Raw genomic sequence first — 14,113 nt, 5'->3', positions numbered from 1 at the left:
CCTGCCCTCAGATACTCACAGTGCCTCACAGAAACCCCTTGGGAATCCGAGGGCCCCCCCTCCCTTGTGCCACCCACTTCCCTTATTCCCACCAGAACCCCGCAGCCTCCCAGCCCAGCCAGGTCTGGCCCGGGACCAAAGGCCATTCCACATACATTCAGGGCATGTGCGGGCTTTGATGGCTTCTCTGGCAGGGCAGACCCATGTGTTCTGTGTATCCCTGCCCTTTGGATGCTGTCTGGAGCCAGACAGATGGGCGAGGAGGGAGGTAAGAGAACCACAGATGAAGAACCAGCCCAGTTCTGTCTGGCCACCAGCTGGCAGAGGACAGCTCACCTCCTACAGGTGAGATGAATCCTGGTGACGCTCCCTCCTCCTCACAGCCCCCCTGCAGGACTGTGGAGTTCTTCACGGACTCCCTGGGAAGGGCAGCGAGGCTCCCACAGAGCAGGCATTGTGTGAGAAGCCTGTGAGAGCCCCACGCTTCGTTTAGCTGAGGAGGGGTAGGGTAGTGGGCAGAGCAAGGCTTTGGACTCTACAACGCTGAATTGGAGCACTCACCACCCAGGTGACTTTCTCGACAAATTACCTCTCTGAGCCTCTACAGAGATAGTATGATCTATTTTGCAGGCTGCCATGAGGATTACCTCTTTCATTCAACTCCCGAGTGTTGATGTGTGCCAGGGCCGTTGTACGGGGTGCTGGGGATAGACCAGTGGACAAGGCTCTGGCTGTCCTTGGCGTTTCCATCCCAGCCAGGGGGAGGGTAAGCAAATAATCACTAGACAGTGGGGTGAAAAGTACTACAAAGATAAAAGGTATTTTGATGGAGGGTACTGAACAAAGAAGACATTCAGTAAGTGTCGGTCACATTTCCTTCTCAGGGAAAAGCATATATGTCATTTGAAATGGGCATTTGTAATTCCTCCGAGTGGACAGGACACCTTGACCCCCGTGACTGGGGACCTGGGCCAGCTTCTGCCACCCCTTTCTGCTGGGCTGCTTCTCCCCTTTGGCGAGGGGCCTCTCTCAGATCCATGCCAGCTCTGGGACTCTGTGGGTCTGAGTTCCCGAGGGACTGCCCCCACTGTGGGGGATCCACATGAGCTGCAGGGATCTCACCAGGCCCAGGACCTCAGGCTGGAACTGCTCCTGCTTTGCTCAGCAAAGCCTGTGCTAGCTCCAGCTCTAGCCCTCGCTCTCGCAGAATGCACTCAGAAAATGGAGAGGGAGGGGCGAGGGTCCTGAAGAGCCACTGCTTCCTGTGATCCCATCCCCCTGCCTGACTGCGCCCGCCTTCCCCAGACCCTACTTACTCATCAAAGCTCCAGTCAGAGTTCACCTCTTCCCTGAAGCCTTCCAGGATCACCGAGCCAGTGACGATGTCTCTCTGCCCAGGTCTGTACAGACCATCACACTGCCCACTTCCTGGTCAGTCAGTGAGCCTCCATGATGTGCCCCTGGCCTGCACCATATGAAGATAAATACCTCACCCCAGCCATCCTTCAAGTCCCAGCATAGCCTGGAGCCATCCTTCTGAAGACTTCCTAGTCTCCTCCAGGTGTAGCACTCCCTCCTTTGCTTCTGTTACCAAGTCTGTGTCCTAACCCCTGTCAGCAACACGGTGGGGATGACTGATCTGTTGCCTGTCTCTTTCCACTGCTGGACTGTGAATCAAGGCCTCCTTGCCCAGGACGGCACTTACTAGATTCTCTCTGAAGGAAGGAGACCAGATTTGTCCCCACCCTCCATGGAAGTATAATGGAACTAAGAAACAGTTGCGTAGCTGCAGCAGCCAGTGAGAATGGCCGATACCTTTTGAGGGGATGATGGGGTTCCTAGAAGGGGCGCCACCTGCCCAGCACTGGGCCGTCTCCCCTGTCTCTTTCTAAGGCCCCTGTGTCCCTCCTCTGTTGTTCCATAGCTGTTCCCATGCTCAGGTCCTTTCCAACCAAGTGGAATCCTCTTTTTTCTGCCAAACCTGGTGTGCTTCTGTGCCACAGTAGGTGTTCTTCATGCATTTGAGAATTGTGAGCTGATTCACTTTTTACGTATGAAGAAACTAGAATTATACCTATAGCAGAGAAACTTCCTGTTCACTTCCAGAAGTAAACGGCATGGTTTAGTACTTTTTAAGAAAAATCTAATATTACTAGCTTTTCTATTTCAGCAGAAGTCAGAAATGTATTTAGTGTGCAAGCATATCTATTTTTTGATTTCTGAACCTCCTGGAAATAACAAAAGCATTAGCTTTTTAGACAGCTTTTCAGAAAGAACAGCATTGGTCCAATTTAAAATAAGCAAGAACAAAGAGCAGTACAATTTCATCTGTTTGTTGTGCCAACAAACATTTACCAAGCCCCTTACTCTCTGCCACGATTCCCATTTTATGGAAGAAGCCTCTGCGGCTTTAAGAAGTAAAGTAAGTAACAGAACCAGGATTTGCACTGTGCTCTCTAACACTAAATCCAGTGCTTGTCTATCAAATCGCAAGTATCTGTATGCTCTGTGATTGCATGTCGCATGTTAAATTCGCATCTTCTCCCGAATTGGGACCTGCCTGATTTGTTCTGGGTCCCCAGTGCCTCTTACAGGGCCTAGATCTTATTATGCAGTCAGAGATTGTATGATGGCTGGGTTCATGAATGACTGAATGAAAAGACAAGTACTACCTTTTATACTTTGTCAAAAACTTCCTTCACCCAGCTGAAAGGTTTCTCTCCATGGAAGCTATAGTTTCCCCAAAATAAACCTGAAGTGGATCAAAAGGCTTTTTTTTTTTTTTTTATTCCTACTCTTCCCCCAAAGTGAAAAAAGTTCCTTTGTTACTTAAAATAGCTGCACCAGCTCATACAATGCTGTCTCTTAGCACAAGTGCTTATTATTGTGGCTAATTTGGTCACATGTGTTAGAAGGAGAACAATGCCTCAGAAATTTTTAAAAGCAAAACAGCAATCTGAAGCATTTGTTGTAATGAGATGTAAATTACCAACATCAGGAGTAGAGCTGACTAAAATTTGCAATGAAGTGTCCCCCCCTCTTAAATGGAAAGCACTAGAGGCCCTCCCTCCTTCTCCCTCAAAGAAACCAACCACATGCCTTTTTGTTCCTTTTCTTTCTGATTCTGTAATACTAAACACTCTGCTTTCCTGACTGACTCATTCATTCATCCATCTGCCATTTCTGAGGTTTGTCTGAACCTCTGTTTCATGCCTGCCTCCATGCTAGGCTCTTCCCAGAGGCATTATCAGCTTGCGTGGTAGCTATTGGTAATCCCCATTTTGCAGGTAGGAAAACTGAGGTACAGAGACGTGAGGTGGCTTGTCGAGGTCATGCAGCTGGGATTCACACCCAGGTCTCCTGACGAACCCCTTCCAAGTGGTGCCTTCGGCTGGTCTGCCCCCCTTGCTGTGGCTGAGGCACCTGGTACCTTCTATATACAGGGCCAGAGGAGGAGGCAATTGTAGTTTAACACCGGGCAGCCACCTGGTGTCAAACAGTGGTAGCCGCGAGTGTTAGGAATAGTTTTCTTGGAGAGCCAAAAGATCCCAGTATGGTAGCTTCAGAACTGGGCAAATCTTCATCAGCCCCTGAGGAGACCCGTGTGAGCACGGGGGAGCATGGGTGTGCTGTGGAGGGCAGGGACCCACTCTAAGCCAGGCCTGTGCTAAGGCACCTGGCACGAAAGAAGCCCAGCTGGGCCCCCGGCTCACAGAAGCTACGGCCCAGCAGCGGACTAACTTGAGCCCCCAAGTATAACATGAGTGGGAGCCGTGACGGGGGGTGAGCCGCTATTTACTGAGCAGCCACTCTGTGCTCGATTCTGGATTAATCATTTCATGTATGTGGTTAACTCATTTAATCTTCAGTCTTGCCAGGTTGCTGTTGTCGTTCCTCCTCTCAGGCGAGGCAACAGGGTCAGAGAGGTTAGGTAATTATTGATGTGCAAAATACCTGCTGAGGAGAGGATTTGAACCAGGCGCTGTTTTCAGCCCTGGACTCTGACATAAAAAGACACAGTTCCTGCCTGCCCTCAGACCTCACAGTCAGTGGGGGAGACAGGCATAGAAACAAATGAGTGCATCTGATTATTATGGGGTGGGGTGGTAGGGAGGACAGCGCTTGGCTACCTGAGGAAGCACACAACTCACCTAAATAGCAGCTGGCAAAGCCAGAATTTAAACTCTAGTCTCTCTGACTCCAAATTCCAAGCCAAAGGGTGGAGACAATTACCTCCATTGGAAGGGATGGGGCAACCTCATGGAGGAGGTGGCATCTTAGTCCTCAAATCCCTGGTGGAGTTTGGATAGGTGGACATCACGGGATAGAATGATCCGGACAGAGGGATTGGCACAAGCAAAGACCGGGAAGCAGGAAGGACAGGTGTGTGTGCGTGTGTAGAGGGCTGGGCACGCCACTTGGGAATGGAGTCGGACTATGAGGGGTGCCCGGCAGGGGGTCGGGCCCTGCTCCTTCTCATGTCCCTTAGATGTCCCTCCATAGCCCTCTGAATTGTCTGGTCTCCTGGCTAGATGTTTCCAATTTCTATTTAACAACCCTAGTTTCTACTTCAGAGGCTGCAGAAAGGGTTTGCAGACATTTGTGAACAGTTGCCCACCCACCCTACCTCCACCCCCAAGCACCTCAACTCAGCAGCAGGCTCTACTTCAGAATCGCTGCCACAGCCCGTTTAAGGGCCTTCCTCCCCCACACACCTTTCTCACCTCTTTCATGTCACGATGCCTTTCCTGAGAGCCTGCTATATGCCAGGCACTGTCCTCGGTGCCAAGATTGCAAAGAGACGAAATCTTCGCCCTTGAAGAGCTACACACTCTAACGTGGATGACAGGCAGATTGGCAGATGACTGCACATACAATTTTCCAAAAGTGTTTACAATGTAGAGACGTCCTACCTGGGAGTCATCAGAGCAAGGCTTCACAAAGGAGACACCTGTGCTTCGCTCTGAAGTCTGAGCAGGTGGATAAGGTGGCGTTCGAGGCCCAGACCATAGTGCATCCAAAGGCACAGAAGCCTGGGAGGACACAGCACGTGGGGGACCTGAGCAGAGCTATGGGGGACGGCGACAAGTGAGCACCAGAGGCAGAGGGAGGCTGGCAGTTCTGAGCCTTCAGGGGGCGGTGGTATGTGACTTGATTTTGAGGGTAACAGGGAGCCTCACAAGGAAGAAAGTGGTCGGGTGAAGATCTCTTTGGCAGCCATTGTGCAGACGGATGGGAGAGAAGCAGACTGAAGTCAGAGCTGCACTGGATGCCTTCTCTTGTCCCGCAGCTCCCTCTCATAGAAGCAAAAGGAAGCTTTGGAGAAAGGACACGGTCTTGCCAAAGATGACCTGTGAGCCACTGGCTACATGGACCTCCTCCTCGCAGCCCATTCTTTGTCCCTGTCACTGAATGTTAGAGCAGGAAGAGACCTCAGAGGCCAACTAAGCCATGCCCTTTAGGGGAAACTGAAGTAGTTACTTCTGCCCTGATCTCAGAAAAGATCAAACGCTCCACTTGACTTTGTAGTGCAGAAATTCACCCTGAAATTTCATGCAGAGAGAGGAAAAACTTCGGCATCTGCTGCTGAAACTTTAGAATTATTCATTCATTGTTGTCATTCTTTTATTCATTTAGCAAACATTCAGAGAGCACCTACCCAGTGCCAGACGCTAGGGACAAAGAGAAGAATCAGACCCAGGCCCGGCCCTTGAGTAGGGAGCGCACTGTTGGGAGATGCTCTCAGGACAGTTAGGATGCTGTCAGCCCTTCAGTCGGCCAGCTTCTGCGTCTACAATCCACTCACCCACAGGGGCACAATTAAAACAGCAGAGCCAGGAGTTCCGAGATCTAAACTCACTCTACCAAGACGAGCCATGCTTTTTTATCTGCGCTGTTCTGCTCCCCAGCCATCTTGCATTCAGCTTTGTGCAAGGCTCATGCTTAAATCGTGGAAACTACAGAGATTCTGTCTTGCAGATGGCAGCTGCCAGCAACTCAGGAATGATACTCTTGTTCTGGGAAGCCCTGTCATGAGGAATTTTAGTAACAAAATCACCAATACCTTCCCTACCACCAGCCAAAGTCTAGGATGTGGCAACTGAATATAGAATTGCAACCAGATTGTGAGTCAGGTCTTTAGTATATAAAGAGCTGTACCAAGTTGTGCATGTGGTTGGGGGGAAGAAAAATTGGGACCATGCAATTCATCAGTTACTTAAGTTATATGCCCAGCCATGGGGACCTGCTATGGCAGTAGCTAAATCTCTGACCCCAATCACCTCCTGAAACGTTTGCATTGGGAGAATTTTCAGGATGCTGAACTCCCCGTTGGCCTTTGGAGCTGCTCTCCTGCAAAAGTTAATCAAATCATTCAGCCTTATTTACTCATTTTCATCCTGTTTCTCTGCCCTTTGGTAATCAAGACACAATGGGTGATTTAAAAAATAGTCCATCATTTTTACAAGCTAACGGAGGAAAAAAATATCCCCCATAGAAACCACCACCATTTATCTAGCTTCCTTTCACTGTTTAATCTGCACATAATTTTTGTTGATTGCATTAAAATAAAAATCAGGATGGCTGCTGGATGAGGCAATCAGCAGCCCATCTGTATTGTCCTCTAATTTCTTGGTTGAAATGCTCCTGTGTAGATGCTGGGTGTTGGGGCAGGGGAGGCGTTTGCATTGCCCCCCATTGCTTTTTCCTGACCTCTGTTTTTCCTCTGTGGCCTGATCCACTGTAGGCTGAAGAGATGGGGGGTTGGGCAAGTACACTTTGCTTATTGCGGTAATTGCACCCCTTCTCCCCCAGTCTTAAGAGGACCTCTTTCCTGTTGAGTCCCCTGCATTTCCCTTCAGGCAGCAACGCCCTAGAAGAGTGCTTCTCATTCATCCTTAATTAGAGTCTAGTCCATTCTTGTCTTCCAATTTTCCAACTTTTCACTTGTGACATTCATACCTCACATGATTTTCAAGCCTGGGTTTAAGTGTAGTCCAATGGACAAAAACGAGCCAGCATATTTGTGTGTGTGCCACTGTGTGCTGATAGATGCATAGTTAAAAATATTTGCATTTTATTTTCCTTGGAGTTCTAGACAGATCTCTTTTCTTAACTGCCTAGGTCCCGCCATTGACTTGGAAAAAGTAAAGTCAGAATGTCTCGAGCCCGAGCCGGAGTTACGGAGCACTTTCAGTGAGGAAGCAAATACGTCGTCCTATTACCCCGCTCCTGCACCTGTCATGGACAAGTATATCCTAGACAATGGCAAGGTAGTGTTTCAAGCTCAATATCGATTCCCTGCAAGTGTTTGTTAGTCAGAGTAAAGATGGAGAGTACGGTGGAGCTTTCCGACACACAGCTTGACCGGTTGGCCTCCTAGCCTAGCCCTAAGGGACTATTTCCAGAATTCATGGGTTGTAACTAGTGGAGTCCTACGGGGACTTTTTGTTTTTCTCTTCCTGTTTAGAAAAAAATAAATAAATAAATAAATAAATAAATATATATATATATATATATATATATGGCCAAAACAACTGTAAAACTGAACTGCCATTATAAAACAGCTTATTGATGAGAAAGATTTTAAAAATGATAATTTGATGGAAACTGTCCGACCCCTCTATGATACCAGATGCATAAAATTGATAAGGTGAACTAGAAATGCAATACGTGATTTGCAGATAACAAAATCCCTTCGCCATGTATGAAGTAGCCGCATGTTCCAAGCCCTGTGCTGGGTGCCAGGAGTACAGAGGTGAATGAGACTTGCTTCTTGTCCCTAAGCGGCTTTCAAGCTGTATATTGAGGGGTGGTTAGCCCACAGTCCTAGGACCACATGTAACTCCTCAGCTTGTCTTTTAGGCCCTTGGGGAAAAATCATGCAAGAAAACCTAAGCACTGTTAGTAATTATATTGGTACAGGGTGAAAGCGATGGGATAGCCTTTGGAAGTCTTAAAGTCACATGATGATACAGCAGCAGGGCAGGAAGGAAACCATCCTAACATCCTTCTAACATCCAAATGAATTTGTCTGGGAAGAAGTGTATTGAAACCCTTTACGTAGGCACTGGTCCAATTCAGTTTTAGTGCTAAATTCTCTGCCACCATGGCATACATTACAGACATCAGCTCTCCTTCCCCCACAGAATCATCTCTGTCAGTCCATTTTTCTTGCCTTATGCTTCAAAAGGTCTCTGTTTATCCAGTATTGTTCCCCACTGGGTTGATGAAAAAGAGAAGGTTGTTGTATTTGGGTTTGTCCAGATATATCCCTGCAACTGGCCAGACTGAGCCAAAGCAAATATTGTCAAGCTGAGGAAATAAAACCTGTTAGTGTTCAGGGCTCTCTTGGAAATGCTGCCATTCCCTTACCTCCCACCGAGCGCCTCCTCCCCTACAGAGGCAGAACTGACAGGCAAGGCCTTAGGCCCATTCTGCGTCGCCTCGCTTCGGCCAACAGATGTTCCGAGGCTGCTTTGCTGAGCAGAGGTGGCATGAGTGGCAGTCGGAAGCCTGGAGGCCGACTTCTAAGCGTAGCTCTGTCTCTGTGCTTCCTGTGTGACCTTGTAGGTCATTCCCTTCTCTGGTGTTCAGCTTCCCTGTCTGTGAAAGGTGGAACTGGGTGATGCTCCCACAGGCTTCTGGTGCCTCAAACTATTATCTAAGTTTGGTGACCCTTCCCCAATAGAAGATAAAGAAAAGGAAGGACTGGTCTTTGTTTGTTGATTTCTTTTTTAGTCACGATCACATTGTGAAATGACTAGAGACCTTTTTTTAAAGTAGCCTGAAGGGAAATCTGTTTCTCTCTTGCTTTGAAAACAACTAATGAACAGTTTCTGCACATTATGGGGGCTTCTTTTGCAAAGGTATCACTTTTCCTCCCAACAGTGGGTCTCTTAAATCTTACTTAATTTGTTGTCACACGACTTGCACAACAAATCTTGAAAACGGCAGTTTTGTTTTTATTTTTGTCATTGTCAACATGCTGCTATAAAACGAAACCTGGCTTTTGTTTGCAACTAATTTGTAGTCAGGCAGAGAAATGTATTAAGGGAGAGGAAAGGAAGCGGACATCCCGGGCATGGATGGCAGCTGCCCAGTGCGGCGTCCCCACATCCCAGAAGTGGCCCTCACTGTTCTTGGCTCTGCGGGCATTTCTGACCCTTCCTTCTCTCACCTGCATGAACAAAACCCTTAATCTCTGCAAAGCGTAGAGCATTGGAATGGGATCTGTGTCCTCGTAGGAAACTACTTTATTCCTACAAACCATTTCACAGAGACATTTTTTATCAAGTCCCATCCTACCAGATGCCACAATTTTAATATCCTCCCTTAACATATTTCGGTCATATAGTGAACTGTGGTTTATGCGACGAAGTTACTTTCTGATTTTGATAAAGTTCATTGCTTTCCTTTTAAGACATTTTATTTCAAAAGCTCCAATTGAATCATAAAGCTGCAAAGACCATTAAAGTTTAAATAGTCTAATTTATATGTGATATACATCAGGACACGCATCCAGAGAAGGGACTCGTCTACAGTTCCACAGCGGGATAGAGGCAGGCGAGCGGGAGCTGGAAGCCAGACCTCCTGATTCCCAAGCCAGTGCTCTTTACAGTCAGTTCTGCTGCAGCCCTGAAAGCTATGCATTGCCCTAGGTGACCTTGAACTCGGCTGACCTCAGAAGTCTTTATCCCAAATGCCCCAGCATACACCTCTGATGGGTCTTATACAGGGGCATTTCTTTCTGTGACATAAGGTTGGCCTTGTACTTGAGTGAATGTCAGAAAACAGTTTATTCTCCAAGGCACAGCTGAAAGCCAGTGCCCTTAAAACATGTTCAATATGCCATCAGGTTCTTCCTTTGTGTTCAGACTAGTCTTGATCACTTTGTGAGGAACAAGAGTCAAAGCCTCGAGCCCTCCCCACAGAGCTGACTGTGAAGGGCTGAATCAGGTGGTGAAGGCTCTCAGCAAGTTAGAAATTCAGAGGGGATAGGACTTAGCCCTGGAGTAGTTAAGGAGTGTTTCCTGGGATTTGGACTGGGGCTTGAAAGATTAGCAGTCTTAAGAAGACGGGAGGGAAAGCATTCATTCCTGGACAGGGAAAAGAGATGAGCAGAGACGGGCCTGGCCGGGGGTGGTGGGGGGGAGCAAAGGAATTAACAGTACGTACTGGATGCCTGCTGTCCTTATGTTTTACCCAAGTTATCTCATTTAATCCTCAAGCTGCTCTACAGATTAGGTGGTGTCCTGTCTATCGTACAGCTGAGAAAAGGAAGGCTCAGAGAGCTAAAGTGACTTGCCCAGGATACCCAGCAAGTTAGGTAGAAGAGCCAGGATTCACGTCCAAGGCCGGAAGCTCCAGAGCCCATCCTCTTTCTGATACCGCACATCGGAAGTAGAAAGAAATGAAGGCGTTGAGGAGCTTCCTAGAGTGATGGACATGGTAGGGAAATAAAAGTGAGTAGCTTGGTTGCAAACAGGATTCTAGAGGGGCCTTCAGAGCCGACGGACGAGGTCAGAGTTTATGTGACAGGAAACAGGGAGCCATTCAAGATTCTAGACAGTTGGTAGACAACTCACATCTTTCACAGACTTTGTGAAAAACTGCTGAATTCATCTAGTCATAGAAGGAAAGATGTCTTTTAGGAACATGAATCTGGCAGTTTCCAACATGAGTTAGAGGGAGCAGGGACAGGAGGTAGGAAGGGCTGGCCTTCCTACCTGGGTGCCCTGTCTGCCCTGGGTGCCGGCAAGGGAAGTGACCCGCAGGGACAGAGGAAAACTGGAAAGGAAAACTAACTGAATGGAGACCCGCTGTGCTTGGGCCACGTCAGCACCCACGTCACTGGCAGCAGCAGGAAAGCAGGAGAGCATGGGCTTCGGGTCGTGCAGATTTGGGTTTGAATCTTGATTTTAAGTTTTACCGATAATGTGTCTTAGGAAAAGTAATTTAGTCCCTCTGAATCTCTGTTCATGTCTGTAAAATGGGAATAATAATATCTAGTTGTTTTAATCTTAAGATCATCATGAGGATAAATTGAATGGACAATACCTGGTTCAGTCTAGGTGCTCAAAAGATGTTAGCGTCCCCTTTCTCTTGTAGACCATTGGCTACAACGACTGTCCTCTCTCTTTGAAAAGTAACAAATTAGAAGATTACAAGAAAGCAAGGCTTGCAGTAGCTAAGAGCAGACACCTTGGAAAACCTGAAGTTTTCTTCCATCTCTACAGTTTTCTGATCCTGAGTTTAATTCCTTGTTTTTCTCCCATCTGGAAGCTTGCGTGGGTAGCACCAGAGTGTCATCGGGGAGGTGACTTGGGCCTAGCAGGGAGCAGCAGGGAGCTTGTCCACGGCGTGCCTGATCTGGCACACAGACTCCCCATCTTCAGTTCAGACTGCAGAGCAAGAGCCAAACTTGACCTTGGGTTGGTGTTGCCCAGCCAGCCCCAGGCGGCTCATCTCACGCCAGGGTCTCTTATCTTGAGCTGGATGAACAGATTTGTGGTACTGAAGTTTGCAGCATGTGGGGGGCGGCTAGGTGGATCTGCCTGTCTGATATCATTCGTGCCTGCAGAAGTCTGAATGACCTTTGAGCAAAAGGAAGTGATGTCAGATGTGGCAGCTGCATTGTTTGCTTACATCCAGGTGTGGGCTCTGTGGCTTTCTTTTTCTCCTTTTTTTTCCTTTTTTTGATGGTTGAAAAACCTCAGTAATTGGTAAAGAAAGAAGTGTTGTTGGCTGACCTGTCTGCCCACTGTGTAGTGCTCACCTTCCTCTCCAAACCAAGCTGTAGTAGAAAGATCTTTAATTACCTTTGAACAATGGGTGGTGTGCAGTGTCTCAAACCAGGACTTCTCCTGAGACGCCTCCAGACTGTGCAATGACAACCTGCAGGCCTTTGTGAAGACAAGGACCTTTGGCAGAGCCTCTTTATTCCCCTTAGAAACTTCAGCTTATTAGTAGCTGCCTCCCCTCCGTCCCCACAGAGGCCATTTTCACCCTCCATAGACTCAGCAGAAATGCAACATAAATGGCGGTGGCACAGTCAAACTCTTTTTTAATGATTAATGGTAGCAAATGTTTTTTAAAAGAGCCAGAAAGGAGAAAAAAGTTCAAAGCTGGTAGCTCATTGCTAGAACATTCTGTGTCTTCGGCATTTATTGACTCCGCACTGAAACTTTCTGAGAGCTTCCTTTACGGGAGCCGAAGATTGTGTTCTGTTCTGTGTGCCATGAGAATCAGACCAGGACACTGTGGTTGTGTGCAATTTAAAATCGTCGGTTTTCCGAGTCAGAAGGAACTTAGAGATGAGCTCCATCTCCCAGCTCAGTTCACGAGAAGCTGAAGCCAGAGATGGGAAAGGACTTGCGCAAGCACAGTCCGATTAATGGCAGGGCCCGGATAGCTGCCCTCCCCACTCCAGCTAGCAGCGGGTTTCAAACTTAGCTGTGCATAGAATTACCTAGGGAGCCCTAAAGCACCCTGTTACCTGGGCCCCACCCAGGTGAAATAATCAGAATGCCTGGGAGTGGGGCCCAGGCATCAGCAATGTTTACAAGGATCGCTCCCCCCGTGGCTGACCCCATGTGTGCCCAGGTTGAGAGCCAGTGTGCGAGAAGGCTATGCATCCCAGCATGTTCACAGAAGAGAGAGAGAGAGGTCTTTCTAACGTGTAGTAAAGAGTTCAACACATGTGTTCCTGAAGTTTGGTCAAGTTCTGAGCTGCCTTGTGATAAACATGAGTATAGTTTAGAATCTCAGGTCTGCAACTGCATGGTTGAGTGACTTTTGGCAAGTTGCTTCCCTTTTCTCAATGTGGGTTTTCCATCTGAAATGAAAATAGTTCCCAACACCTTTTATCCTCCCAGGGTTGCCAAGAAGATTTGAGATAGCGGATATAAATCACTAGAATAAACCCTGGCACATTCTAGGTATGCAGTAAACGAGCTTCATTATTTCCCTTAGAGAAAGTTAATTTAGCATTGATGGAATGAATCCCTTATAGTTGTGCAGGAATGTCTTTTAAAGGACAAGAAAAGTTTCCAACTGCCATCCTGTCCGACTAAACAGGTGCTTGGGTTCTTATCCCTTTCAGGTCCATCTGGGAAGCGGGATTTGGGTTGATGAGGAGAAGTGGCACCAGCTACAAGTAACCCAAGGAGATTCCAAGTACACAAAGAACTTGGCAGTCATGATTTGGGGAACAGATGTTCTGAAGAACAGAAGCGTCACAGGAGTTGCCACAAAAAAAAAGAAAGATGCAGTCCCTAAACCACCCCTCTCACCTCACAAACTCAGCATCGTCAGAGGTAGGTCACTGCGGTGGGAACGTCCTTTCCTCTGTCAGGAGTGGAATAGGCCCATCTCTTCAGCAAACACTTAACCACAGCCGCTCCACACCAAGCCCCGGGCCGGCCCTGGGGACAGAGCCACAGACATGGCCCTTGTCCCAGAAGAGCTCACATTTAACAGGGCAGATGAGCTGTGGACACAAGTACAGTGCAAGGAGCTAATGTGGGAAAGCGGCAGCTGATGTGTTCAGGGAGTTCTCAAGGGGAGGAGACCCCTAGCTGGGAAGGCAGGGGGGATTCCTGGGTCAGGGGCCACTGGATTGGGCCTTGAAGGGCATGGAGACGCAAATGTGTAAAGAGAGATACTTCGGGAGGCAGAAGCATCTGGAACAAGGGCGTGGAGCTAGGAAAGGAATGTTGCTGTGTACAGAGGGCACTAAAGGTCAGGCTAAGGGACACCGTTTGTAGGGGTCTTAGCGTCGTTCCTGGACCAGTGAATGAGAGGAAAACCAGCTGAGGGTCACTGGACTCAGCGTCTGTCATGGTGTTTGGGAGGGAAGGCAATAGGCAGGTGGCTGTATCCTGGGTGCTTTGATTTTCCTTCCTTCCTTCGTCCTTTCCTCCTTCCCTCCCTCCCCCGCCCTCCCTCTTTCCCTACCCTCTCTCCCTCTTCTTTCTTTCCTCTGCCTCTCCCACCCTCTCTCTGTCCATTCACTAAGCTCTTGGTCTTCGCCAGGCCCTCTACCAGGTACTGAGGGAGCAAAGAGGGTAGGACACGGTCCCCATCTACAAGGAGCTCATATCTCCTGGGGAAG

General features: G+C 48.2%; 2 protein-coding genes across 12 annotated transcripts in view; both read left to right on the top strand.

The window, feature by feature from the left end:
* AGBL4 (AGBL carboxypeptidase 4) overlaps positions 1-14,113 on the top strand; it is a 1,099,729-nt gene that overhangs the window by 854,455 nt on the left and 231,161 nt on the right. The window lies entirely within an intron of this gene.
* The window catches only part of BEND5 (BEN domain containing 5), a 51,720-nt gene that overhangs the window by 30,027 nt on the left and 7,580 nt on the right, over positions 1-14,113 (top strand). For all 5 annotated transcript variants that reach the window (XM_074334692.1, XM_074334693.1, XM_074334696.1 and 2 more), the window contains 2 exons: positions 7,123-7,271; positions 13,103-13,316. In XM_074334692.1, the coding sequence (XP_074190793.1) occupies positions 7,123-7,271; positions 13,103-13,316 (363 nt within the window). The remainder of the gene's footprint in view (positions 1-7,122; positions 7,272-13,102; positions 13,317-14,113) is intronic.

Source organism: Rhinolophus sinicus, linkage group LG06 (genome assembly GCF_036562045.2).
Source record: "Rhinolophus sinicus isolate RSC01 linkage group LG06, ASM3656204v1, whole genome shotgun sequence".
In the NCBI taxonomy this organism is placed as follows: Eukaryota; Metazoa; Chordata; class Mammalia; order Chiroptera; family Rhinolophidae; genus Rhinolophus; species Rhinolophus sinicus.
This window is presented reverse-complemented; position numbering and strand designations above follow the sequence as displayed.